Below are 27,935 nucleotides of genomic sequence, written 5' to 3'. Positions count from 1 at the left end.
AATAAGTTGTCACAGAATAAGAATATGTGAATAACTGAATTTTGACAAAAATGTCAGATAGAACCTTATAATTCCAAGGGGACGAAATATAAACTAATGCGCTTATTTATTGAACTCGGGGCAAAATGCATCCTCGCAGCAGTGAGTGGGTGGTTGTTTCAGAGATGCGACGTTTCCATCTCTCGCGGTCACCTTTTTTATTGCAACATTTACAAATTGCCTCGTCAGTATTTACCGCCTCTCCCTTCTCTCTCTCTCTCTCTTTCTCCTCCACACTGTCACTTGATGACAACTACATAAGCATTTTTAGGCATTGAATAAATGATATTTATATATTATATATAAGTGCCGGTAATGACGGTATTGAAACTGATACCGTTGCTATTTTAAGACCCCGCGGTATACGATATTACCGAAATACCGCCCAACCCTAGCTCTTTCCATGAAACGCGAAATACCTCTAGTTTTGTTTTCCAGTTGCACTCCATTCTTCTGGCTGCTCTCTTAAGGGCCTGAGTGTGCTCGTTGTATCATGGCATTGGACTATTTTCTTTAATCTTCTTTAAGCGCAAAGAAGCAACTGGGTCTAAAGTGCTGTAAAAAAGAGAGAGTTAAAAGCTTCTGTCACAACATTGAATTCTTCTAAGCTATCTGGGATGCTGAGATGATGAAACTGATCAGGAAGATTATTTATAAAGCAATCTTAGTGGCATAAGTGATAGATCTAACATATTTGTAACACGGAGTTGGCTTTGCAGCCTTGGCTAAATTAAGTTTACACGAGAATGATCTGAGATGTCATCGCTCTGCTGCAGAATTTCAACGGCATCAACATTGGTTCCATGTGATAATATTAGATCTAGAGTATGATTACGACAATGAGTAGGTCCTGACACGTGTTGTCAACTCCAATAGAGTTTAGAATGTCTTTAAAGCCAATCCCAATGCCTCTTTTTCGTTATCTAAATGTATTTTAAAATCACCAACAATTAGGACTTTATCTCAAGCCAGTCTGATAGAAAGTCAGCAAATTATTTGATAAAGTCTTTACGGTGTCCTGGTGGCCTGTATACAGTAGCCAGCACAAATCTCAAATGTGATTTATCATTTACACTAGATAGTGTTACATTAAGCATCAACACTTCAAAATAATTATATTTGAAACTAGACCTCTAAGTAATTCTGAAAATATTACTATAAATTACAGCAACACATCCCCCTTTGCCTTTCATACGAGTTTCATGTTTATAACCATAATCTTGGGGGGCGGACTCATTTAAATTAATGTAATTGTTTGGTTTAAGTCAGGTTTCTGTCAAACACAGCACATCTAGGTTATAGTCTGTAATCATATCATTAACAATAAGTGCTTTTGAAGTAAGGGATCGAATATTCAGAAAACCGAGCTTTATCATTTGTTCATTTGTATTATATCTGCTTTTTATTTGTTGAACATCAATTACATTTTTACCTTTAGATGGGTTTGGAAGTTTTTTGTATTTCCTAATTCGGGGAACAGACAGTGTCTCTATATGATGATATCTAGGTGAAAGAGTCTCTTTGTGATGGGATTTATCTAACCTCAGTGACGTGAGACAGCTACCAGACAGTCGGTTTAGCCAGTTTGTCTGCTTCCTGACCTGAGCCCCTGATTGTCATGTTTGAGCTCTAAGACTATGTGTCATATTACTAGAGAGAAGAGCAGCACCATCCTAGGAGGCCAAATCGATAGTTATTGTTTTAGAAATGTACTAACGTGTGCATTTTTATTGTAGGACTGTATGGCACCGATTGTTATGTTTAATTTAGAGTTATGTTTTCTACTGTTTTTATTTAATATGGTGTTTTAATGAGTTTTTGAACTCACTGGAAATTGCGTTTTAAATGTGATCAGCATATGTCAAGTGAGTCCCTCTTTTTGATTAGACATTTGTTGGCAAGTAATGACATAGCATGGTGTTCATGAGAATTAAGGATTGCTGAGTTGTTTGTTTAAATGTGTTTGTTCTTTTTAGGTTTTCCCAGGCAGTTGCACTCGAGGGGCAGTGGGCGCACATGTGGTGTTTACTTTTAGTGGATGCAGTGGTTTGGTGTGAGGATGTCCCATATAGGTAAATGCTGTGGTGAATAAATTGTTTATTTGGAGTACTATTCATTTCTTCACTCCACTTATACATCAGTTTACTGCCTGGGTTGTTTTACATGTTCTTTTTGATTATTAGGTTTCTTTTATTTTTCCATATGGAAGAGACTTGGATAAATAAAACTGCTTGGTTAAAAGCGTTTATATCAAAATCCTGACTGCTGGTTCATTTTACACATGATTTACCTGTGAGCTCTTTAAGTGGGCGAGGTTACATATAGATTAAATACGAAAGTAAAACGGCCAGTAGGTGGTGGCAAGTTACAAGTGAGTAATTCGTTCAAACTTCTCATTCAAATCAGGAATTCTTTAATGAAACGCTGTGTTTTGCTCAGAGATGCGTTTTTGTTCCATAAAAGACGCGTAGAAAAGCGGTGATAAACTCCAACACCTGACTTGAATGAACCTAACAAATAAATTGGGGCTAAAGCGGTTTCATAAAAGGTAATTTTAACAAAAGCTACAAATCTGTTTACAGAAAAACAATACATGACAAAATATGCAGACAGTTTACACTTAGCAATATACAATGATCTAAACAATGGCGATAGATGGCTTATCTTTAACTGTAATTCAAGGGCAAATATATTAGTGAGGTAGGCTTCATGTTAAATTCTCTTGTGCAAAAGACAGGAATTGAAGACGCAACAAGCAAGCATATATTATTGTTTGAATACTGAAAAAAATCTAATAGTAATATAACAGGTATAGACGAATCATCCACACATAAGAGTGACGTTGTTAGGCCGGTGCATAGGCCATAGTGGCAGCTGCGTCTTGCTGTTGCTGGCAAGTTGCAGGCACATAGACATATACAGTATAACGGTGTCCTGCCACGGAAAGATTTTATCCCAGGTGGCCAGCTCTGAAATTGCCAGCTGACAGTTATGTATAAGTCACTTCACCTGTATGAGTGAGCATCAGTAGCCATGAGTCGCAATGGAGTGATGCGATGCTATCAGGTGCGGAGGAGAAGAGACCTACCACTCATTACTGTGGATGCTCAAAAGAAGTTGGAAGCTGCTGTAGGGAGAGGTGGGTGCCAGTTTTATTTTTGTAAAATCTTTTTTTCCTGTTTTTGCTTAGTTAGGGAGTTAGTGTTGCATGCAAGACCTGACCTTTTGACTTGGAGCATTATGTTGGTATTATTATTCAATGCAGATTTCATTGAATTAAACAGTGGTTCTCAAACTTTTTTGCTTGTGCCCCCTTTAAAAAAATAAATAACTCAGGTGTTACAAAATATTTTCATGTCATAGGTCTCTTACTTTTTATAAGCTCCTGTCTTGTAGATTTTTGTTTTTCAATAATGAATCATAATAGAAAGTTTTTTTTTAAATTGAAAACTGTGCAGTGAAATACACCTGCAATAGTTTCACATTGTAATGTCATTAAATCATTGAAAAATATAACAGTAAGAGAGAATAATAGATCAGAACTTAATTTAAATGAACAAAAAATGTAAATATTTCAGTGACGCCAATATATAACCCAATATATAACAGCTTTTGAAATCGCCTTACGAGCTCAGCTTCTTGTATGTCTTCTCACCAGAATACGTATAGCAGCAGAGCGGGGAGTCACAATAGCCAGGTGCTTTTCTATGGCGAGCAACTTCTATATGGGACTTGTTGATGGTGAAAAGTCAACGTCTGAAGAAGAATGATTCAGTGTAATAACTGTATTTGTGATGTTTGAGTTGGGGGATGAGCGATGGGTGAAAGGGGCATTTGCAAAATATGCTTTAATACTAGTGTCGCAGGAACAACATACTTTAAGGTTGCAGTACTGGTCTCTGTATTGTACAAAAAATGGTATTGAGCCATGCCTACCATTATCATGCTGCAGACTCAAATAGACAACGTGCCAAAAGAGCAACAAAAACTTGCCATCGCCGTTTATTATTCTTGTAAAACTTCATTTTACAGAAAAGACAGGCAATGAAATGAATTACTGTTACACACATCTTCACCTATTTACCAAAATAAACTTGATACAAAAAGTGATGGTAGAAATAATGTAAAATAATGTGAAATTAAAAATATACAAATTTAAGAGACTAAAATTAAAGAATGATGTTTTTAATAAATCACGTTTTAGATAATGTCCAGTTAAGCAAGCTAAATAACTCCATAAATGACTAGATTGATTTTACAGTGTATATTGCAATACGTTTTTGAAAAAATGCTGCAATTAAAAAATGAAAACAAAACATACAAAGCTACTAAATATCTATTTAAAGTCTTACAAAATATTATATATATATATATATATATATATATATATATATATAGTCAAATGATTTTAAAATGGATGAATTTATTTTATCCCCAAATAAAAATTGAGAACCTGAAGATATTTTCATCAAAATACCAGAACTTTGCAATATATATGATTTGCAGGAATTAATCCCACATTAAAAATGGTGACAGTACAATTATCACAATACTTGTAATATTTTTTTTCAAAGTGTAATAAAAATGAATTTATAGTAAAAGTCAGCTGCATTAATTTGCCTCTACTAAAGTCATTGTTTATTTGAAAGGTTCTAGATTGCCAGTTAAGGCAGAGTCCATGAGGTCATCATCCTCTGTATGCATAAACACAGGACTTGGACGTGAGGACCGCTCAGAGCTAAGCAACAACATTGAAGTTTCTGAAGATATAGGGGATCTGGACCAGCCATCTGTCTTCGCTGTGTGAGAGGAGGGCCCACAAGACATTGTTGACTTCTTCTTTTCCTTTTCTCGATCTCTGTCCCTATCCCGCTCTTTCTGCTTCTTCTTCTCTTTTTTATGTTTCTTGTGTTTTTCACTCTGGTTAATGGATATGGAACTCATGTAGTCTTGAATGGGTTGGTGTGGTCTCATAGTTTGGTTATCATCAGAGCTAGGACTGTTCTGATGAGACTTTTCAGCAACTGAACTGCTACCAGACTCACTTTCACTGTCTGGGTTTATAGGCGTGTACCCAGGGGAACGGCTGTGGCTAGGGGAGCTGCGGTCATGTTTTGGTGTAGAGCCACTAAAAAGGGGTGATGCTTTGTGGCCTGAGTGCTGGGAACGCATGGCACCATCTCCAGAAATTTCTCCAGGTTTCTGAAGAGTTACTTTAGATTTAATGCTTGGAGAGCCCCCTTCTGGCTTGCTAATAATAATCTTTGCCACACCAGTGCCAGTCACTGCACTGCTTTTGGAATCAACCATCTTCTTGTCACCAGAATTGCTCCCTGATCCAGACATCTTGGATTTGCCATCTTTGTCTATCTTTTCACGCTTGCTCAGAGACTCACCTCCCTGGGAGGACATACCATGCTTGGAGGATGTAGGACCAGCCTTTTGTGGCACTACCCCACCTGCAGTGCCACCACAGCCTTCACTCTCCTCCCCACCAATGCCCCCACTACCCACACTCTTCAGTTTGTCAATGACTGCGGTTAGAGATGGCTTTTTGTTTCGGCTTGGGGACTTTCCCTTTGCATTAGGGTTGTTTCCACTACCGCCACCACTGCAACTCCCACCACTGTTCCCATATTGTGACTGACCACTTGAAGAAAAGGGCATGGAGCCAGATGATGATGAGGAACTTACAGAGGAAGTAGAAGATGTAGAAGTGCTTGTGGATGAGCTACAGCCTAACAATTTTTGGGTACCCATTCCACAACCTGAAGAGGACTTGGACCCTACTGATCCTCCACTGCTCGAGCCAATAGGGGATTTAGCCTTAGATGAGGGTGGGGTTCCAGGCACCTGGCCTTGAAGTTTCATCGGAGAGGACAGCTTGTCTGAACTTCCAGAACGAGAGTGTGAGGGTGATATGTTGGGCTTGATGTTAGGGTTCATGAGTGAGCCAGGAGGCTTACCACCTTGGGGCTTATTTTTGTTTCCACTTCCTGTTCCACTGCTGCCACCACTGAATGAGCCTGACAAACCGTGCTTTGTTATGGGAGAGGAGGATTGTTTGCCTGCGCCCATTCCCATGGAAGATCCTTTGGATTGAGAAAGCATACCACTTCCAATACCTACAATGCTTGATGGTTTGGGAATATTGCCTTGCCCAACAGAGCCTTCAAGTTTACTACTTTTAATCTTCCCTGAAGAAGACGAAGAGTAGGAATGGTGACTTTTGCTATTGCTTGTGCCACTTGTACTACCAGTGCTTCCGCTTGTTGAGCTACTTGATGTGTAGCCTCCATGAGATGATGTTTTTCCTCCAGTTAAAGTCCTGGGTATTTGTATAGTGATTTTGGGGATTGGTGGAGTAGCACCTCCTGGTGGGGTCTGAGACCTGCCTGAGCTCCCTGGGGATTTTGATCCACCTGCACTTACTAATCCTCCGGAAGTGGCACTCCCACAAGGAGGAGTGTAAGGTCGACCCCCTGAGCTGTGTGAAGGTGACTTGCCATCTGGATCCTGCTTCTTGCGTTTTGATGATTTGTCTTTTGATTTGCCCTCACTTGAAGGAGTGCGACTGCGTTTTACCGGCTTCATTTCAGAAGAGCATACACTCCCCATTCCTGTTCCAGAATTTCCTGGTCCATGATCTTCCTTTGCCCTCATCTGCTGTTTAACCTTTGTATCATCACTTTTAAAATCATTACCAGCTACCACAATTCCCATCATGAGTGGACTTTGGCCCCCACTAGTATGAGAAAGGTGTGAGTCTGCCCTATCTGATGCTGGACCCAGTATTGGCTTTCCTCCAGCACCATTCCCACCAAAAATACCCATTTCAAAAGGGTCTTTCAATAAAGCGTCTTTCAATAAAGCCTCTGGAGTATTTTGGCCATGTGAGGCAGGATTCTGAGGTGTGCCTGTAGGAGTGTTTTGCTGACTTCCTCCACTAAAACTTTTAACCAGTTCAAGATCTGGGTCAGGGCTGGGGGAGCTGTCTTCAAAGTAGGTTTGTGAAAAGCTTCCCTGTCCAGGTAAAAGCTCTGGGTTGAAGTCTGTGTCTGGGAAGAAATTAGTTGAGGAAGAATCGCTATTGGGTGTTGCTGCAGTAGCAGCTTCTGCAATCAAGTCTGCTGCATCTGTAAAGGGATTTTCATTGCTGTTTGCATTAAACAGGTCTGCCTCAAACACTGTGCTACCTTGGCCTGAACTGGAAGAATCCCGGAGAGGAGTTCCCAAGGAACCTCCTTCTTCACCAGCCATGAGGTGCTGGCCATGACTACTATTGCTTCCTTTGTTGGCCTGATCAGGAATATCAGACAGAATGTCATTGATATCAGGCCCAATACTGTCAGAGCTGGAGAGGCGAACCATACGGGGTATGGATCCATGCGGCTGAGACTGGACTTGTGTCTGGGGTTGGACATGACAGTGTGGGTGGTATGGCATTCCAGGACCTGAAGGAGGTGTTCCACACTGACTCGGAGCTGGAGTGATACTGTGAGGAGTGTCAAGTCCATCACCTGGAAGACTAACATCAAAAATAGGGTTCTGGGAGGCATCAACGTCCATAGAGAAAAGCTCTCGGTGGAAATCATCTTCAGAGTGGTGTGTGTGATGATGCTGTTGAATCATGCCTCCTACTTGCTGCTGGAATTGTTGTTTCATGCTAATTCCGCCACCTGCACCCATTACTCCTTTATCAGAGCCTCTTGGACGCTTTTTCTTGCCCTTGGTGCTAGGGCAAGACTGCCCTTGGCTATCTGTCCGCGGGGACCCAGATGAGTTCTGTCTTTCTAGAGGGCTACTGCTGTACAATGCAGCAAAATCTTGTGAGGGATTATCCTTCAGTAGGTTCATCAGCATAGGGTGGTTTTTGGTGTTGCTTGCTGGTGAGGTGGTTGTTGGTGGGGTCTGGTGGGGCTGAGGTGGCTGGGGAGTAGGACTGGACCCAACACTGCCTGTTATTTGCAGAAGACTTGTTAGGATTGGATTCTGAGTGACTTTGTTAAAGTCATCTGAACCATGGCTCTGAGATTGTTGTTGTTGCATTGCTTGCTGCTGCCCTCCAACCGGTATCATGGTATCCATACATGAGCCTCCCTGACCAGTACGACTCATGTTGAAAAGTGACGTGATTGGGCCTTGGAAAGAACTGCTTCCCCCTACATTGTTGCTTCCTACAGTGCTAGTCCCACTACTTAAACCAGGAAGGCCCATTGGGTTGCTCCCATCTGGCCCTGTACCCATTCCCATGTAACCTGGGCTGCCAGTTGGGGGCAAGTTCTTCTTCACCATAATTTCCACAGTTTCAGCTATAAGGGACAATGCTGGAGTGTCTGCCTGAATGGTCTCTGCCTTGCGTCGAATGGCGCGCATAGTCACAGGAATGGACATGCATCTAGGGAGGGAAACAGACACAACAGATAAGTATTTCTGACTCACTAACATTTAAAGACACATTAAGACCACAATTTTCACTACTTACCAGTAAGTAGTCATTAAGCATATACTTTGTCCACATACAGTTCACATATTAATGGAGGAGTTTATGACTGTTCATGTATCACACCTTTGTGTGATGCAAACATACTTAAAGGGATGTTCACCCAAAAATAAAAATTTTCATTAATTACTCACCCTCATGTCATTCCAAATCCGTAAGACATTTGTTCATCTTCGGAACACAAATTAAGATCTTTTAGATGAAATCTGAGAGCTTTCTATACTTTCCACAGACAGCTACGCAACTACCACTTTGACTCTTCAAAAAGTTCATAAAGAGATTGTAAAACTAATCCACATTAATAGAGTGGTTTAGTTCAAAATTCTGAAGAGATTCGATCACTTTATTTGATAAAATGATAAAATATATGATAAATGATAAAAGATTTAACTATATTTATTCACATTTAACCACCTCATTGGTTCTTGAGGAAGCTTAAATGTGCTGCATTAACCACGAGAATGAACCACATTGGTTCTCGCACGTCAAGCGAATATGCTTGAGCTTCTGTTTACCACAACTGATGTGTAAATTGATTAATGTTTATGTGAATAAAAGCCTAAATTCAATCGGTCTATCATATAAAACGAGCGTGTCTCTTCGTACAATTTGGATTAAACTACTCAATTCATATGGATTAGTTTTACAATCTTTTTTTTTTGAAGCATCAAAGTGGCAGTTGTGTAGCGGTCTATGGAGTACAGAAAGCTCTCAGATTTCATCAAAAACATCTTCATTTGTGTTCTGAAGATGAACGAAAGTCTTGCAGGTTTGGAATGACATGAGGGTGAGTAATAAAATGACAGAATGTTTATTGTTGGGTGAAATATACCTATAAAATATTTTCCACAATAAAAGCCATATTGCTACTCTAGATAGAGACAGAGTCTGCTCAGTTGTGTGAAATGTGGGGCTTTTCTGTAAGACTAAGAATGGGCCCAAGGCTATAAATAAACAAAATATGTACTGATGCGTTACAATTCATATCACTTATGCCAAACAAACAGAAGATGAAGTAAAACAATGCTAATAAATGGTAAACTTTACTGAAAACACAGCATCCACCACAAATATCGGAACCCATGTTAAATTTAAGCAAAACAGACAAAAAAATTGCCTTTTCTGTTTGTCCTCTTAGTCTTAATTCAAAATATTCACTCAAATCTAACAAATCTATATTACATGAAGAACAAAACATGTAAGACAAAGTTATTGGCACCGTTACAAATTACAATAAGTAAAAATCTAAATTAAATATTTTCTGATTCATATTGCATATTTTTAAGTTCACCTTGCTGCGGAAATACAAGTTGTAAACCATGACCTCCTGTTTCACTGGCCTCTAGATTTAAGGTGAGACACAGGCCAAATTTCTATAGTCATCAATTACTATGAGAAAGACCAGAGAATACAGTACTGATGCAGGTTTTTTTGCACATTTTTGCACTAGAAAAATCAGGAAATAGCTATAAGAAAATAGTTTGGTGATTGAAATGCTCAATATCTAGGCAATAATGAAGAACTTTTAAAGGGGTCATTGGATGCCCATTTTCCACAAGTTTGTTCTGTTCAAAGCGACCCGTTTCGGTGCATGTCTCTTTAAATGATAATGAGCAACTGTGTAAATCCTCCACTCATTCGTGGTTGTTTTAATGAGTTTTCACAGGTGTCGTCTTGGTCGTCCTTCACTCCTGTCAGCCTACAGGATGTGAAGACCATAACAGGAAATATGAAACGCTGCCACCGTTGGTTTTAGCAAAATCTGTGTGGCAAAGCTGCATGGACCCACTGGACAGCGTAGGGATTGATTGTAACAAAGCGTCGATTTAAGCAGCAGTCATAACTTTTTTTAAGACAATATGCCGCTGAGTTTTGGACAAGGGATGAAGTTGAAATAATAAAATTATTTTGTACCAATGTCAATTTACTATCACAGCACATCTATTGTTTTGGTTATTGATTGCTGTAATTGATTTCTGTTATCGTCACTGAATTGTAAATCTCTCATGACTTGGTCAACTGATTAATGCGATGTGTTGATTAAATTAAAGGCAGCAACTGTCCAAAAAGATAGAAAAAATGAATGGTTGAGAATTGATTCTGATTTTTAGAGATTGTGTGTCTAGTAATTTAATGCCAACTGCAAAACTTGCATATCAAGTAGGCTAGCAAACACCGTTGCCATTCAACAGCGTGTGCGACAACGTGTGCAAAATGTTTTAAAGTTCCAACACATCTTTATACAAGGCTATACTGTGTGTGTTAAATATTTCAGCTCAGTATCAGATATTTCTTTGCTTAAAGTAAAAGTCATATGTGAAGACAAAATGTTGATCTTATTTTACATCAGTATTAAATGGCGCAATTTTTCATTTAATCAGAAACATAGGTTGGTTGGTAAGGTATACCTGTGTTTTGAGGCTGTATCGAGAGGGTGGGGGGACAATTGTTGTTAGAGGCTACAGCCTACTCAATCAGAGGCAAATCCTATTCATCGAGTGGGAGGGGGAAGTGGGGGAGAATTGTTATGAGCGGTTGAGCAGAATAGGCTACTAGTAGTAGTAACCTGAAGAGTTTTTTTTTTTTATTCAACAACAGTGACTTCTTTCACCATGGCTAAGAAGGCTGCACTAACCAAAGAGAAGGTGCAGGAAATCCATAGGGCAGTCACCAAATTTGTGGTGATGGGGCTTCATCCATTTTCCACGGTGGAATCGCCATCTTTCAGGTGAAAATGTGGGCTATATATTAAAATAGAATTTCCTTGATGCATGTGAATGCCACCTCTGTACCATGAAGACATTCTGTGTACAAGACTAATAGAAATCATATTTATTAATTTTTTATAAAGGGAGACCAGCATCCAGGGATGACATGTCCAACACGTACATACCTGTGTGGTATTCTGTTATAAAACAATGTCATCCAGGAGCTGGCGCAGGTCAGCAAAATTGCAATTACTTGCGATGGATGGACCAGCGTGGCACAGGACCACTATCTAACAGTGAATGTCCATTACATTGACAAAAGTAGCATCCAGCAGAAAGTGATGAGCACTGAAGCAGTTTATGAGTCCTAGACAGGGCCAGTGGAGGCACACTGCCACAAAAGTCATAGCTGCCACAGTATACAACGCATACAACATGGATGTTGCCCTAAGAAACTTGAATTTTTTAAAAGTTGGGTGCTTTGGCCACACACTCAACCTGGCAGCACTGAAGGTGTACGGCATCCAAGCTGCGACTAGGTGGTGTGCAAAGATTCGCGCAGTGGTGGTGTGGCTGAAGCGCTCCACCATGAGCAAAACTGTCCTGAGAGAGAAGCAGCGGCGACTCAGTAAATAGCATATAAATAATTATAAATACATCTTGAAAAGTAATGCTTCTTAATATAAGCAATTGTTTATTGTAAATCAAATGTCTGTGCTTTAGATTTGCCAGAGCACAATGTTATCCTGGACGTGAGGACTCGCTGGAATTCTCTATACCTCATGGTGAAGTGGTTTGTGGAGCAGTTCCCTGCAATCCAGGCAGCTTGCCTCGATCAAAGGCTAAGGAGGCCAATGGAGAGGGACAGGTGAGGTGATGGACAAGAGGGATAAATTTACCTTTTGTTCTTAACCTTTTTTATTTTCCACAGACTAGAAAGGCTTACAGAGAGCGATTTCGAAGGAGAAAGGCGGCAAACTACACGATTTTCACTATTAGACACTAAACCATGTTATCATTACAGGATCAAGACATTCAGGATGTCCTTCGGGAGGCCACATTGATGGACCCTCACTTTAAAGGCAGGCTGGAATTTGGTGTTGCAGAAGCTTGGGATAGGCTTGAGAAAGCAGTGATTGACAATGCCAGTATTGTATCAGGTATTTTACTGCATATTTGTCAGAGACAGTGTACTGATTGCTCAACTTTTTTCATATGCACTGTGTCCATGCCCATTTTACAGTTTCTGTAATTAAGTATTATTTAATGCTGTTTTATGGGCACTCTGTTTGTGTCTACAGCTTCCAATAGAGGAGGACCCTCATCAGACTGAGGCAGGTGAGGAGGACCAAGCCTATAAGTTCAAGTCTGAAGCCCATATAGAATCTCGTCAATCCATTGACTGATGGCGTGGGCGCCGCCTTGATGCTCTTACGTCGTCATATTATATTGTATATCTCGTATCTCTCACGGAGGAGCATCTGCTCCTCAGATTTCTCTGCCGAAAAAAGAAGTTTGTCGGCAGCGCGAGGAGCTTGGCAGCGAACGCAGCGTCTCGTTCCCTATTCAGAGAACATAGGTTACACCAGTAACCAGAGACGTTTTCTTTCATAGGTTCACTCAACGTGTAGCTAAGACGCAGTGTGAACAAAATACCAAACTCGCCAAGCTAAGCGCTGCCGTAACTAGTACAACGACCAGATAACTTACATGACTGGTTCAAGCAGACAAAACATGGAAACCTGAAACCATGTCGAGATTAGATTACCCTGGTAGTAATCTCTATTAATATCCAGTATTATTACATAGTTTGATAAAATATTGTTTTATTTGATGTAAATGTGAATTTTTATATTGTTTTATTTATTATTACGATATGTTACTTGTATTTATATTGTTTAAAGATTTAAGTTAATATTGTGTCCAGTTTGGCCCTGTAAATAAAAGGGTATTATTTTTTGACAAAGTGTGTGCGGTTTCGTTTTCTTAAGTACCGGTTCAAGAACGGTTTAAGTACCGGAACCATTTAAAAAATACAGAGTAGGTACTGGTATCGGATAAAACCCAACCGATACCCAGTCTTACCTCTGTGCTTGCCAACAAGGGTTTCTCCACCAAGTACTAAATTATGTTTTGCCTGGGGATCACATACTGGACTTGTCAATTATAAATATCAATTACTGAAATGCAAATCAATTTATAACCTATATATGTTTTTTCTGTATTTTTTGGTTGATATTCTGTCTCTATCTGTTAAAATAAACCTGTGGCGAGCAGGATGAGGCTGAGGGACGTGAGAGAGTGGCATGAGGCCGGTGGCATGATTAGTGATGAGCGACACCTACGCGACGACAGAGGAGATCGAAAGAGGACAGGCCCGTGTTTATGTTGTGTTTGGTTTTTGTTTTGTGTGGCCAGCAGTCGTCCGCGAGGGGCTGCTGGCAGACTTTTGTTTTTTTGCATTTGTTTTATTTTATTATTAAAAATGTTAAATGTTTGCCGGTTCCCGCCTCCTTCCCTGAACTACGAACTTTGTTACAAAACCTACCATTAAAATTATTGCCCCTTTATTTATTTATTTCCAATAATTCATTTGAAAATCACAAGTCTAGTATCTGTAAAACTGCATTTTTCCCTCTTAAAAATATATCTAAATTACGTCATATGCTCTCAATGACAAATGCGGAACAGTTAGTTTATGCGTTCATGACATCAAGGCTAGATTATTGTAATGCTATTATGGGTGGTTGCCCTGCATGCATAATAAACAAACTACAGCTGGTCCAAAACGCAGCAGCTAGAGTTCTTACCAGAATCAGGAAGTATGACCAAATTAGCCCGGTTCTGTCAACACTGCATTGGCTCCCTATTAAACATCGTATAGATTTTAAAATATTGCTGATTACTTAAAAAGCACTAAATGGTTTAGCTCCCCAGTACTTGAGCGAGTTCTTAACGCATTATAGTCTGTCACGTCTATTGCGATTTTACAATTCCAGTCAGTTGATAATACCTAGAATATCAAAATCGACTGCTGGCGGTAGATCTTTTAACACACTATTTAACACCAAAACTTTGGAACAGTCTTCCTAACATTGCCCGGGAAGCAGACACACTGTGTCAGTTCAAATCTAGACTAAAAACACATGTCTTTGACCTAGCATACACATAACATATTATAGACTTTTATAATTCAATGTTAGGCTGCATAGATTAGGTCAGCCGGAACCGGGAACACTTCCCATAAATCCTGATGTACTTGTTACATCACAAGAAGGATGTTGTCTACGCTAATATTAGTCTCTGTGAGGTTTACCGCAGTCTGCCGGATCCAGGCCGTATCCGGATCTGATGAAGGATCTGCGGCTGGACACGACAACAATGCAGTCCTGAAGTGTCGACTAGTCTCTCCTCTATGAAGGCCTCCTACAGATAAAATATTGTCGGGATAATTTCGGTTTATGTGGTTTGCGTTCTCGAGCCACCAGGCACCGTTTTGTGCAAATGAGCGGCCAGATCGCATTAAGGGTTTTCTGTTAGAACGGTGTCGTTAGCGGCCCCTAAATTAATAACTAATTATCGTTCGACGGAAGTGGATATCTCAAAACTAACTTTAGCTGGACAATAACTTTATTCTAGAGCCGCTGTAAAGCCAAAACAATCTGTTACTTTAATTTCCTATTATCACTGTAAAGCTTCTTTGAAACAATCTATATTGTTAAAAGAGCTATATAAATTAAGGTGACTTGACTTTGTAAGTGGGCAGAATTACAAAATCAGCAGGGGATCAAATAATTATTTTCTCTACTGTAGGTGGCGGAAAGTCACTCTCTTAATGAGTGTATCAGTTCACTCAAAGACTGTTTGGTGTCAGCTGTGCAACGGTTCAGTGGCTTTGTTTTGCAATAGCATTAATTATTAAACCTCCTCCCTTGTCCAAAACTCAGCATACTCTCTTAAGTACAGGGGTGATAGTAGAAAAAAATCCTGAGCCTGAACTTTTTTCCCTGGGACAGATGCGTAATGGCGAGTTTATCCTCCGCTAATTTCTGGCACAAAGTGATGATCGATTGTTCTTCTAGTCTTCTTATATTGTTGTCATATATTTTTTCATTATTTTTTGAGAATGCAAGACACACACAAACACATGCCTATCTTCATAATTCTTGACTTCTAAAGTTTTTTGAATTCGACCCAAATCCTAAATGTCACTTGCACTGCACTGCAGTGTATTTTTTTCATGATTAATATTGCATTGCAAAATAATGTGTGCTGGTCAACTAGTCTAAAATTAAGAAACCCCTAGAAAACAGTAAAAAAAAAACATTTGTACATTTAAGATAGTTCTACTTAATTTGTTATTCCAATATCCAAATATGATAGCCTACTTGATAAAAAAAGGGCTTTTATTTGAGCCACGTCTTTGCATTTGAACATTGCACGTTTTAAACAGGACACGCATTAGCTGAATAAACGTTAGCCAATACAAACATACTTATAGAAAATAGTTGACAATGAATAGACAGGAGTCCTGTCACATGACCAATAATAGCAAAACGAATCACTTATTCTAAAAAGAATATCAAGTATATGTTAGAAGAATCTGACATAGGGCTGTGTTAATAGTAAAACGTCCGTCATTTAACGCATTTTAAAAACACGGGATGGATAATAAAAAATGCTTTCTGGCATTTTGACAGGAAAAAAACCACAACCAAGAACAAAACAGTTCGTCAATTTTCATTTTACAATTATCATCTCTCTCTCTCTCTGTGTTTGTGAGAGAGAGAGAGAGAGAGAGAGAGAGAGAGAGAGAGAGAGAGAGAGAGAACGCAGCACTGATACAACGGTTTCTTATCCACAAGTAACGCGCTAGTTTTCATACAAAATTTTTATGTAACATAATTAGGTACTTTAGTTATTATAACACAATAACGTAACACATGCAGGCTACGTTTCTCAACACTGAGAATTAATAAATAAACGCCTGTTTGCAGACTCGCGCTTATCAGTAAATTAATCCACAAATCACAGCACTTTCATAATCAGTAAGCCATAGCAATTTTAATTTTATTTAGATTTATTGTTCATCAATACTTAAGCTTTTTATAATTTGCATGGCTGTATGATGTCTTCATCTTATCTGAGTGACATGAATGACGGAGTATTTTAAGACAACCCATGCGATTGCGATCAGTTCGTGTGATAATAGAATCCAGATTAAGTTAACTCAATACAATATTTAAACTTTCCACATCCACCTCAGCCCGTTTACCTTCAGGAGTCAGAAGTACTGTGACTACTGTAGCCTACTGTCCTCGCTCATGAACTCAGACAGAGGCGGCCGCGGGAGTGGAAGAGGATCGAGCGGGATTCTTTATTGCTGTCGATTTTCAGTCTCTGTTTAATGATAGGCCTTACGCATCTGTCAATCATACCCGCTTGCTATTTGGGGAATTAACCAAGCGCTATGATTGGTCGAACTCTGCTTCATTTGCTGTTGGTTTTTTTTTTCTTTTTTCCGCAGACACGTCTGTACGCCGGAAATCCGGCGTGGCGCCGGAGCGCTATCAGGCCTGTAAGTATAAATACGAAGCATTCATAGCTTTTACTTAAATCGATACTGGTCTGCGCTTCGCTACAATGTAAAAGCACCCGCTCAGTGCTGTCTAGTGGGTCACACAGCTTTGCCACAGATTTTGATAGCTAGACAGCAAAATAAAACCAGCCGAGTGCCATAGTAGGCTGATGGGTAATGTACCCACAGATTAGGCTTGCTAAGATAGTCGATGCTGACAGTGTTCAGAAGAAGAAGCACCCCCCCCCCCCCAACGTCGATTTGAATTTTTATTTTTTTATCATTTAGTTCAGTTAAAGAACAGACACTACAATTAAAATTTTTTATTCTATGCAATTATGAATATTTTTTATGCTTTATTGTGGCGTTTACACATGTAAGTAGTTCTCTCTTTTTTTGGACCTTTGATAAAAAGGCTACCATAGTTCCAAAAGCCATAACTTTTGATTACTTTGAAATATCAACATGGCCCAGGATGCAGTCGACATGACCTCGAGTCAGGTTACTAGTTTAACAGCGTACGCTTCTGTTGTTGTACGTCACACGCATCACACACATGACCAGCGTTGGCCAATAGTGAGCCTACATGTGACGTAGCTCTACGCAATTACACTAGTTTAACTGACTAGAGGGCCCAAAGAGAAGGAAATAAATAGTTGAAAAAGTCATTATTTATGTTTGTTTTTGCGCACAAAAAGTATTCTCGTCGCTTGACAAACTTAAGATTGAGCCACTGTAGTCAATTGGACTATTTTAACAATGTCTTTAATAACTTTTCGAGGCTGGCAAGTTTCAATCCCTGAAGAAGCCTATGGACTAGTATGGAGGAGTGATCCAGCTCTCAGATTTCATCAAAAATATCTTAATTCGTGTTCCGAAGATGAACGAAGGTCTTACGGGGTTGGAACAACATGAGGGTGAGTAAATACTAACAGATTTTTCATTTTTGGGTGAACTATCCCTTTAAGAATACTGTATATATATATATATATATATATATATATAGTATATATATATATACACACACACACACACACATATATACACACATATTATATATATATAAATACATACACATATATATATATAATATATATACATATATATATATACACACACACACACACACACACACACACACACACACACACACACACACACACACACACACACACACACACACACACACACACACACACACACACACACACACAACAAGAATATAGTCCACAGTTCCATTGGTGTAAACAAGAGTTCTGTTGTGTTCAGTTCAAAAATATTTGTCGGCATGTTTGTGATGTGTCAGTGTACTGAATCAGTAAAAGTGTGAGAGACAGAAGTTCCAGAACCTGATCACCACTGGAGCACAAACTTTACTGAGTGCCATTTAGGGACTGATTCAAAAATAAAGCAAATCTTATTAATGGGTCTGTTTAAAATGTCATTTAATTTAACTTGAGCTTGTTGTACAAAGCCTTTTTTTTGTCACAGGTGGTTGAAAGAATTCCTCTCATCATCCATGAATTTCGGGAAGCATTTTCATCAATAATATGAACAAGATCGCCACCTTTAAATTGTAGCTTCTTTCTGTTCCATTTTTGCCACTCTTGTAGAAGTGGCAAATATTCTCGAATCCAACATCTCCAGAAGATCTCCATCTTCTTCATGAATATTGATCATCACTTTTGAACAGTCCAGGGGGAAAATGTGGCTTGCACTTCATAAGCAACAAATGATTGGGTGTGAGAGCCTGCAAATCCTGACATGGACATGATCATTTGGGTCATCAGATACAGGTTGCAGAGGGCAGTCATTCAGAATGGCTGCTACTTCACATAAAGCAGCATGTAGAACTTTGTCATCCATGGGCTGCTCCTTCGTAAAAAAAAAAAAAAAGAGTGAAGAACATTCTTAACAGACCTACCAGGCGTTCCCATATTCCACCATAATGCGCTCCAAATGAAGGATTGAACACCCATTCGATGTTATTTCAGAAAGTTTTCCGGATTTTTTTTCATGTTTCAGATCTTTCAGAGCTGCCTTAAGTTCACGGTTGGCTCCAACGAAATAGGTTCCATTATCTGATCACATAACTGACACCTAACCTCTTCTGCAGATAAAACATCATATAGCATTAATACTGGTCAATACAATATAGCTGTCCATTTCCAGATGGACAGCTCTACTAACAAGGCAGGTGAACAATATGCCATATCGGTTTACCTTGCTGCTTCCTCTTTTTACCATAATTGGTCCAAAATAATTTACCCCCACATTTGTAAATGGAGGGAGATCTGCCTTTAAGTGATCTTTAGGAAGATCAGACATTTTCTATTCTCCTTTCAGTGCATGCAAGCACTGGAAAGTAATTCCTTATCACCCTTTTCACAGCAGCATTGAGCATGAGGAATCGAAAACTTCTGTTTCAATTTTGAGAGTGTATGGTTCCTTCCTCTGTGTTCAACATGTGTAGCATCACGAAAATGGCGTAATTGGCAGGTAATGGCCTCCAAAAATCCATCTGGAATCAGTCATCTATTTATTTGAAAGGCATGCAACTGAGGAAGTTCTTCCAAACATCTCTGCCACTGAACTTTGAAGGTTTCTGGAATTGTAACATTTGCATCCACATTTGCTCTGACACAGGTTTCTGAGGAGTAGCTTAGCTGTGAGGATTACTAGAGATGGATCGTATATGGAGCTAATGACTGAGGGGATACCACGTCTTCTAGCAGATTGTGCCTTTAAACAAGTTTAAAATGGCAAATGTGTCCTGTTCCACATTCCACTGAACAACAAGTGCTCTTTCCACAGGTAAGTGCTCCTTGTCCATGTCTAGTTGTTTTATCTCCATAACCTTATGCTCTTCAGGAATGAGTCTGAGGAAAGGTCTACTATAAATGATCCACTTGGTAAGTTTAAACCCACCTTTGGAACAAAGATCTTTCAAGTCCGTGTACAAGGCAATGGCTTGCTCTGTATTTGCCACGGACTTGGGACATCCACGTGAAAATTTCTATACACTCTCAATTTCTGTGTAACATTTCTCCTTATTGTCCTTAGCTGTCTGTTTCAGAGCAAAACTAGCACAGCTTGGGGGAGGCAGCACCGAACAGATGCACGATCTTTCTAAATTCTGCAAGAGGTTCAATAATGTCACCACTAGGCACAAAATCCTAATTGTACGGTTTCTCAAATAACTCTTCTAGACTGGTGATATACACTCTATTAGCACACACACAAGAGGGTTCTTATTCTTAGCTTTGTTTCCATTGTTGCCATTCAGAGGCCCATTTACCCTCCAAGGATTGTCTTTACAGCATAAGGGCCATTCACAATGCTGTTAACAATCTTCCAAGGTTCCAAATACTTCAGGGGTATTTACAACAATGAGTAGTTACATTTTTGCATTAATGCAAGTTAGTTTGACCTCCTTTAAATATGACCATTCTTGAGTCCTCTTGAGAAACAATATTTTCCCCAGTGACTGGAATGGATTTCTGTGCATACACATCTGGAAGCTCCAGAAATGTATTCTCATCGATTGGGGCCATTTCAATACCAGAAATTTGTAACTAAGTGACAAGTTTTTCTTAACCCATTGTTCTAAACAAAATATTTTCCCTTTTCCCATTAGCCATCAATTGATCCATTAAATCCTCTGTGCAGAAAGTCGCAGAGCTAGCAGGGTTAAGTAACACATAGGTCAAAACAGTCTTGTTTGCGTTTGACATCTTTACTTGAACAAGTACAATGGACAGTGGACAAAATGTTACCAGCCCTAGAAGGCCTGAGATTACCCAAAGATACCAAAGCACTGCTAAGTGTAGCTTCATTGTGATTTTCCTTTTATGTGTCTTTTTTGTCAGGTATTCATTTCTATGCATGGTGCAGAACAGTTGAATGTTTTTGCTGGCAGATTTCACAAGTCATAAGTCTGACATTTCACACTCATATGTCCCTTAGGCAAAGCATCCAAAACAAAGTCCTTTGGCCTTGAAAAATCTCCCCCTTTTTTTTTAGGTGTTGCTTTCATTTTCTCACATACTTGTATTACATGACTGACCAAATTAAGGCCTTTTCCATCAATGCATTACTGATCTTAATTGCATCCCCCCTAAATTGTTGTAGTAACCTCCTAGCCTCCTTGTAACCCTGATCTGGGTTCATATGAATGCAACCAGTGTACTGCTCCAAAAAATATAGATGATCTTGACTATTATCAGTCTTTCCTTTGATGGAATGTTCAAAAGCTTGTATACAAAATTCAAACTGAAGAGGATCGCCATATTTCTCTATAAGGTAGCAATGAGAGTTGATGCGTCTTGACAAGTAGTTAAGTGATATCATTTTGTCTGCGTATCACATCTTCAAAACATAAATTATTATCATCATTGGTAGCAACATGCTTTTGGCTATCCGACACAAGACTATGGGGTGTTACTTGTCCAGACTTTTGTTCTGCAGGCTGTACAAGCACAGCATAACTGCTAGGAGTGAAAGGTTCAAATGGCTGAAGAGTTCTTTACTGTCTTCGTAATTCATGCTCATTTCATCCATTGAAATTTCGAATTTCCTTTGAGACTAAACTGTGACTTGATTTGCTTTGGGTTTCCTCATATTCATTCAATACTTTGAGTTTTGCAGCCATTTGAGCTTTCAGTACCAGTTTTTCCTTTTTTGTTTTATGATAAGCTTGTTGAATTTCCAAATCATACTTTTCTTCTAATGTAGCAGCTTTAGCCATAAGAGCTGCACGCTCAACCTCTGTGGATACGTACAGAAGATGCATGTGTATATTTACTTGATGCATTTGAAATGCAGTCATGAGGATCCAAACTGGATGTCTCAGTTCCTAAGAATCAGAAGTTGCTGAATGTTTGAACCATTTCTTCATTTCCTTCAAAAAAAATTCAGAATAATATACATTTTGGCTTATCCCAATCTTTATGATCCCCTTCCCTTTCAGATACAAGTAATGACCTTTTTACAGACATCTGCATTTCCATAAAAACAGTCAAGTGCTTTTCAAACGCTTCCACATGACTTTGAACAACTTCCACATCTTCACCAGCGTTGATCAATGTCATGACCTCATTCTTTTTCTGTGTAAGCACACCATGTTTTGCTCTTTGTGACCCAATCAGTTTATACAATGACTCTTCATAAACCCCTTCAGGTAATTATTCATCTTTTAGAACCTCCATACTCAAATCCATCAAGAAGCACAACGGTGGTGCTTTTAAAATTCCGAGCCACACTCTTTCTTCATATTTCTTGACACAGCAAGCTTCAACAGCACAGTAAGTAAGCTTAGGCCCCAAGTTTCAAATGAACTCCATTCTACTCATGGACATGCTGGTTGTTTGCTCCTATTTTGCTCCATCCAAATCCCAGCTCAGAGCAGTTTTCGACTTGAATTTGTAGAGGCTTTTTGTCCACAAATGAATACAAAATTAAAGCCACCCATCTTGTGTAAAGGCTGCGGCATTCTTTGACACATATTCCAAGAAATGACCTCCATTCCCAATATAAATGCTTAAGTATTTATTTCCAAAAGAAAGCAACAAAAAACGTAATGTTGTGCAATTATACAATGTGTGGCCGAAAGCTGTGTGCTCTCTCAACCTTCACACCTGATTCCAATCTGACCACTTGCTTATACAGAGTCACCGTACAAAATAAAAGTCATCTTTAAATTCATCAAAAACATTAAATCACAGTTTAAGTCAACAATTAAGTTACATTAAATACAATTACATTAACCCTTGTGCCTCATTTAAAAAAAAAAAAGTTACACATAGAGGACAAAAATGTCCATGTCAAAAAACTATCATAAAAATTTGAAGCTTGGGAGGACAGACTTAAGTTTAGTATCATTTTAAAAAAGACCCTTGGCAGATTATTGCTGAAGTAAAAAAAACCCCAACTGAATAAGTAAATCCAAAAAAAGGTATGGAAGCTTGTTTCCGCCACAGAATGAAAAATAAAAAAGGTAATTGCGACTTTTTATCTCACAATTCTGACTTTATTTCTCAGAATTGCGAGATATAAAGTCAGAATTGCGTGATATAAAGTCGCAATTGCGTGTTATAAAGTCAGAATTGTGATATATAAAGTCAGAATTGTGAGATATAAAGTCAGAATTGCGTGATATAAAGTCGCAATTGCGTGTTATAAAGTCAGAATTGTGAGATATAAAGTCAGAATTGCGTGATATAAAGTCGCAATTGCGTGTTATAAAGTCAGAATTGCGAGTTATAAAGTCAGAATTGCGTGATATGAAGTCGCAATTGCGAATTATAAAGTCAGAATTGTGAGTTATAAAGTCGCAATTGCGTGTTATAAAGTCAGAATTGTGAGATATAAACTATTCTGAGAGGAAAAAAGTCAGTCTTTTTCCCCCCATAGAATTGGACTTTGTAACTCGCAATTGCGAGTTTATATCTTACAATTCTGAGAAAATATGTCAGAATTGCGAGATATAAACTCGCAATTATGTGTTATAAAGTCAGAATTGCGAGAAAAAAAGTCAGAATTCTTAGTTTTCTCTCTCGCAATTCTGACTTTATAACACGCAATTGCGACTTTATATCTCACAATTCTGACTTTATAACACGCAATTGCGACTTTATAACACGCAATTGCGACTTTATATCACGCAATTCTGACTTTATAACACACAATTGCGACTTTATATCTCACAATTCTGACTTTATAACACGCAATTGCGACTTTATATCACGCAATTCTGACTTTATATCTCGCAATTGCAAGAAATAAAGTCAGAATTGCGAGATGTAAACTCGCAATTGTGAGAAAAAAAGTCAGAATTGTGAGATAAAAAGTCGCAATTATTATTATTATTTATTCATTCTGTGGCGGAAACAAGCTTCCATAAAAAGGTATATAGGTTTAAGTTTATGAAAATTATTTATGAACATTATTTTATATAAAATATATAGTTTATAAAACAAGTTGAACTCTAAAACGGCTAGAAAATCAAATCCATAAATATAAATAAGCTGTTCCCCAAATCTGAGGTTGATATCTCAAAAAATTAGATTACTGTAAGATTTTGTTTGGGCGCAGTAACAGACTTTCCCCATTGGGTGCCAGCAAAACTCCACTGGTACACACCGTGATTGGATTTTAGATTTGCAGTTGAGTTTTTCCTCTCTCAATATTACATGCACACACTTTTTTTTTTATAACACACACACCAACCACACTCTGACATCCATACCAACACACCCACACAAATATCGTGGCATAATGTATCCAATTGGGTCTATAACATGCCCGAAGCAGAAAATAGGAATAAAGCAAGTATTTGCTTTATAGGCCTAACCTGAAAAAATGGCACCATGTGGTAAAAAATTGTAAAAATGTAAATTTTGAAGCCTTGCCAACAGAATGAAAGCCTCTTATCAAAGATTGCATCATTTTATAGTTAGATCCAGAGCCGGCTCTAGGCATAAGCGAACTAAGCGGCTGCTTACCAATTGAGTTTTTATTATTATTTTTTTTACATATTTAATAACTTAAATGACAAATGAATGAATGAATATGAATGAATGAATAATAAAAAAAACAAGAAAATTCTAAATTTCATGATCAATATACCTGCCTACAACTGCTGCTGTGTCTGTCAGCATTTGAAACATGCGCATAAACACCTCGCCTGCATATAGACAATTCTTGCGCAACTGCGCATTGTTACGGTAGTGTTAAGCCATGTCACAAAAAAGCACGTATCCCTCTGGTGCCGAAAAGAGAAAAAAGAAAGGGACAGAGGAGGAGAAAAAAAGAGCATGATAAAGGTATGTTTGCGTGATTATTTAAAGTATGTTTTGTGCAGCACAAATTGTGCTCACTTGAGGTAGCAGCTGGTCATGATCTTATATAAGCCATCACCAGAGCTAAATCCCAGACATCAACAGTGAAGTGTCTCCCATTAATATACATTTATCTAGGTGTATTTCACGTATCAATAGATATCGGTTTAAGTTGGAGAAAACAGCCAGGGGGAACTTAACCTTCTAGGTGTAAGGGATGCCAGCTAGCATTGCTGTAGGCCTATGTGTTGAAGTGAACGTTGCAGCGTCCAGCTTCATAGGCAAAAATGGCGCATGTGCTCAAAGATCTTTGGTGAGAGATGGTATTGGTCTTTATGAGAAAATATACCATGTTGGGTAGGGAGACTTCTGTGATGAAAATAGACTTCAATTTTATTAATATGGTGGCGAGTGATGTAGCGGTGCTAGCCTCATATTTAGGCTGCAGTAGATCACCATGTTAAGTGTTCACCATATTGCAATTATGCCTCATTTGCAAATAGAATATGAATTGTGAGGTGTGGAATTGCTTGTTGATGAGTGTAAGTAATGATGATCGAAGACTAAGTGGACTTGAAGTTATTAGTATTAATAACAAAGTTGGCTAAGCAATACCGTACAATGATGTCATCAGTGACTTTGCCTTTAGAAAAACTAGGAAGGAAAGATTTTGAGGACAGTTACACTGTATTGAGACATTATCTACATAATTGTCATTGTTGAACCCTTGCTGTTATTATGTTTCTGATTTCTCAGTTTTGTCAATATTTTAGCAAATCATTTATTTGATATGTTTTGAGACAGTTTGTTTTTAGAAGCTTCAAAGAGTTAGTAAAAGAGTAAAGTAAAAGTTAAATGTTTTAAAAACAAAAGTGGAATACTGACACACTTTCATTATTAAAGTATCAATTTTTTTGTAACATTCTATTTTTGATTATATTAATGTTTGTCTATTTTAGTTTTATTTTGTTGTTGAAGACTGCACATTTAATGCACATTTGCAAATAATTTATTTAATGTTTTGTGAGTTTTTTCCCCAGAACTTTCAAAGAGTTAGTAAAAGAGTAAAGTCAAAGTTAAAACTTTTTTTATTCAAGTATCCATTTTTATTAAGTATTTATTTTGTATTAATACATAAAATCACTTTTTTGATTTATAATGTAACATTATAGCATGACATTTGTGTCAATAATTGTGGCTCCGCGTGTTGGGAGGGGGCCCCACAAATCAAATTCTGCTTAGGGCCCCCAAAAGGCTCGGGCAAGCTCTGGTTAAATGGCCCTGGGATAAAGAAATTGCAGTTTTAATGTGTTTCAATGGGACCATTTTTTCCAAAAGGTGCTGAGAGGGAGTATTTTGTGTACATAGTGCAAAAAATTTTTTTTAAGGAAATAGCGGTGAAATAGTAAAATTACCATAAAAATACACACCTGTGCCAAATTTTATGCAGTTAGCATTAACACAGGCAAAGTGATCAAAAAACAAAACTGAAAAGGCCAAAAATGTCCCTAAGGAGGCACAAGGGTTAAATTTACATTAAAGCAGTCACGTGGGTACGTGTGAAACAAAGCTTCGGATGTCATTGGTCACGTGGTTTTGATAGAACGAATCAAGCATCGTTATAAAGCTTCACTGAAAATCGTTTATTTTTTTGACAAGCCTCAGGACTTTGGTGTCACGGCTAACATCACTAATCACTAATACTCTATCTAAAAAGAGTTAGTCAACATGTAGTTGGAAAGTTACTCATAGTTAGTAGAATGCCAAAAGTGGAACATCGAAATAATGTGTAATCAAATATGTATATCATCATTTGTAATTGCATTTCTGGATGCTGAGGGAGGGGTTATGCAGGGGAAGGACGAGAAAGCAGTTAATAAGCAAATTGTGTTCTATGGAGATTTTCTTATCTTTCATATTTTTTTTTTAATAAAGATATGGCAAAAACAAAGTAAAAAAAAGCAAGAGCAGAACAACCGCACTCAACACCAAGTTGGGAGAGGTGATATGCCACGTCTTTGTGTGTTTTAACGCATTTCCTCTCTTTATATGGTTTCACAGAGGATATGATTCCAAGTTCTTATTTGAAAGTATGGGCAAACATGGGAGCTGAATTATTTCTAGGTTTTTAACTTGGGCAGTGCAAACTTGTAAATCAACATTTTCTTCAATATCACATTTTAAAATTAGGTTCTTATTTCAATTTCTCAATTTTAGCATTCATCATTTATTTATCTATTTTTTTAAAGCTTGCAAGGACAACTGTTTTCTTGCCACTATGCATACTTAAACTGATATATTATAGTCATGTATGAGGAGCACAAACGCAAAAAGTCTTCGGGTAAGCATATGTTCAATGCCATCTGTTACACCTACCTCTGGACTACTTTGGTAATGAAGTCATCAGTGCAGATCAAAGCATCAGATAAACCCTTATAGAGCTTACAGGCTACCTGCATCGAATCTATCACCTCCATCACCACTGAGAGCAAAAACAGACTGAGTCAGACTTCAGAAGAGGCAACACTGATAACTTAAAAAATGTAAATTGTGAGAGGTAACCATTTTTCCTTACCACATACAAGTGATTCATTTACAGGGTGTTGAAAGGACACACTAAAGCTTGAGTCTGTTAGTGGACACACTTCAAACTGCAGCAGTCCAGGAGTATCTGTTAAAAACATGGAATTATTTGGGTTGCAATTTATTTTACAGTACATCCACTTACATGTATTTACAATATACTTGACTAAGAAAGTACTGGGTAAAATAAGGTTATGTTTAGGGGTGGGTTCAGGGTTAGTAACTAGTTATTACCCAGCTATTGTAATTACTATAATAAGTACATAGTATGTACATGGGGGACAGGACTGTAAAATAAAGTGCTACCATTATTTACAAAACTCTGCATTTATGAGCAGAATATATAATTAACTTAGTATTATAATAGTTGATTTCAGATCTCATTTTAGCAGTGTTTAGAACAAACTCTCACCAAAGCAAATTAAAATGACAAATTTGGACTTGGACAGGCATTTCCCATATACAATACTTGCATGATGTTCATAATGCAAATGAAGAGATAATAAAACATTTATTAATTTTATTACTTCACCTTCACATATAGATTGAAAAACAGCAATACATGTGATCTGACCTGTTAAAACTACATTAATACCTTTAAAAAGACATTCAATATATATATAGTGTTCTATATAAAGTGAATAGTCAACTTGTAATGTGATCTTAACATGGCAGCCACCGTGTAC

At 38.2% G+C, this 27,935-nt stretch overlaps 1 protein-coding gene across 2 annotated transcripts in view; it reads right to left on the bottom strand.

Moving 5' to 3' along the window:
• Positions 1-4,460: 4,460 nt before the first annotated feature.
• The window catches only part of LOC143710236 (mediator of RNA polymerase II transcription subunit 1-like), a 194,409-nt gene continuing 170,934 nt past the window's right edge, over positions 4,461-27,935 (bottom strand). For both annotated transcript variants that reach the window (XM_077201241.1, XM_077201240.1), the window contains 3 exons: positions 27,242-27,337; positions 27,043-27,148; positions 4,461-8,437 (listed from right to left, as the gene is read on the bottom strand). In XM_077201241.1, the coding sequence (XP_077057356.1) occupies positions 4,678-8,437; positions 27,043-27,148; positions 27,242-27,337 (3,962 nt within the window). In that variant the 3' untranslated portion in view covers positions 4,461-4,677. The remainder of the gene's footprint in view (positions 8,438-27,042; positions 27,149-27,241; positions 27,338-27,935) is intronic.

Source organism: Siphateles boraxobius, unplaced genomic scaffold (assembly GCF_051911475.1).
Source record: "Siphateles boraxobius isolate OS27281-9 unplaced genomic scaffold, OSU_SipBor_1 46, whole genome shotgun sequence".
Taxonomy (NCBI): Eukaryota; Metazoa; Chordata; class Actinopteri; order Cypriniformes; family Leuciscidae; genus Siphateles; species Siphateles boraxobius.
The sequence above is the reverse complement of the archived record's forward strand: the minus strand, read 5'-3'. Positions and strand labels throughout refer to the sequence as shown.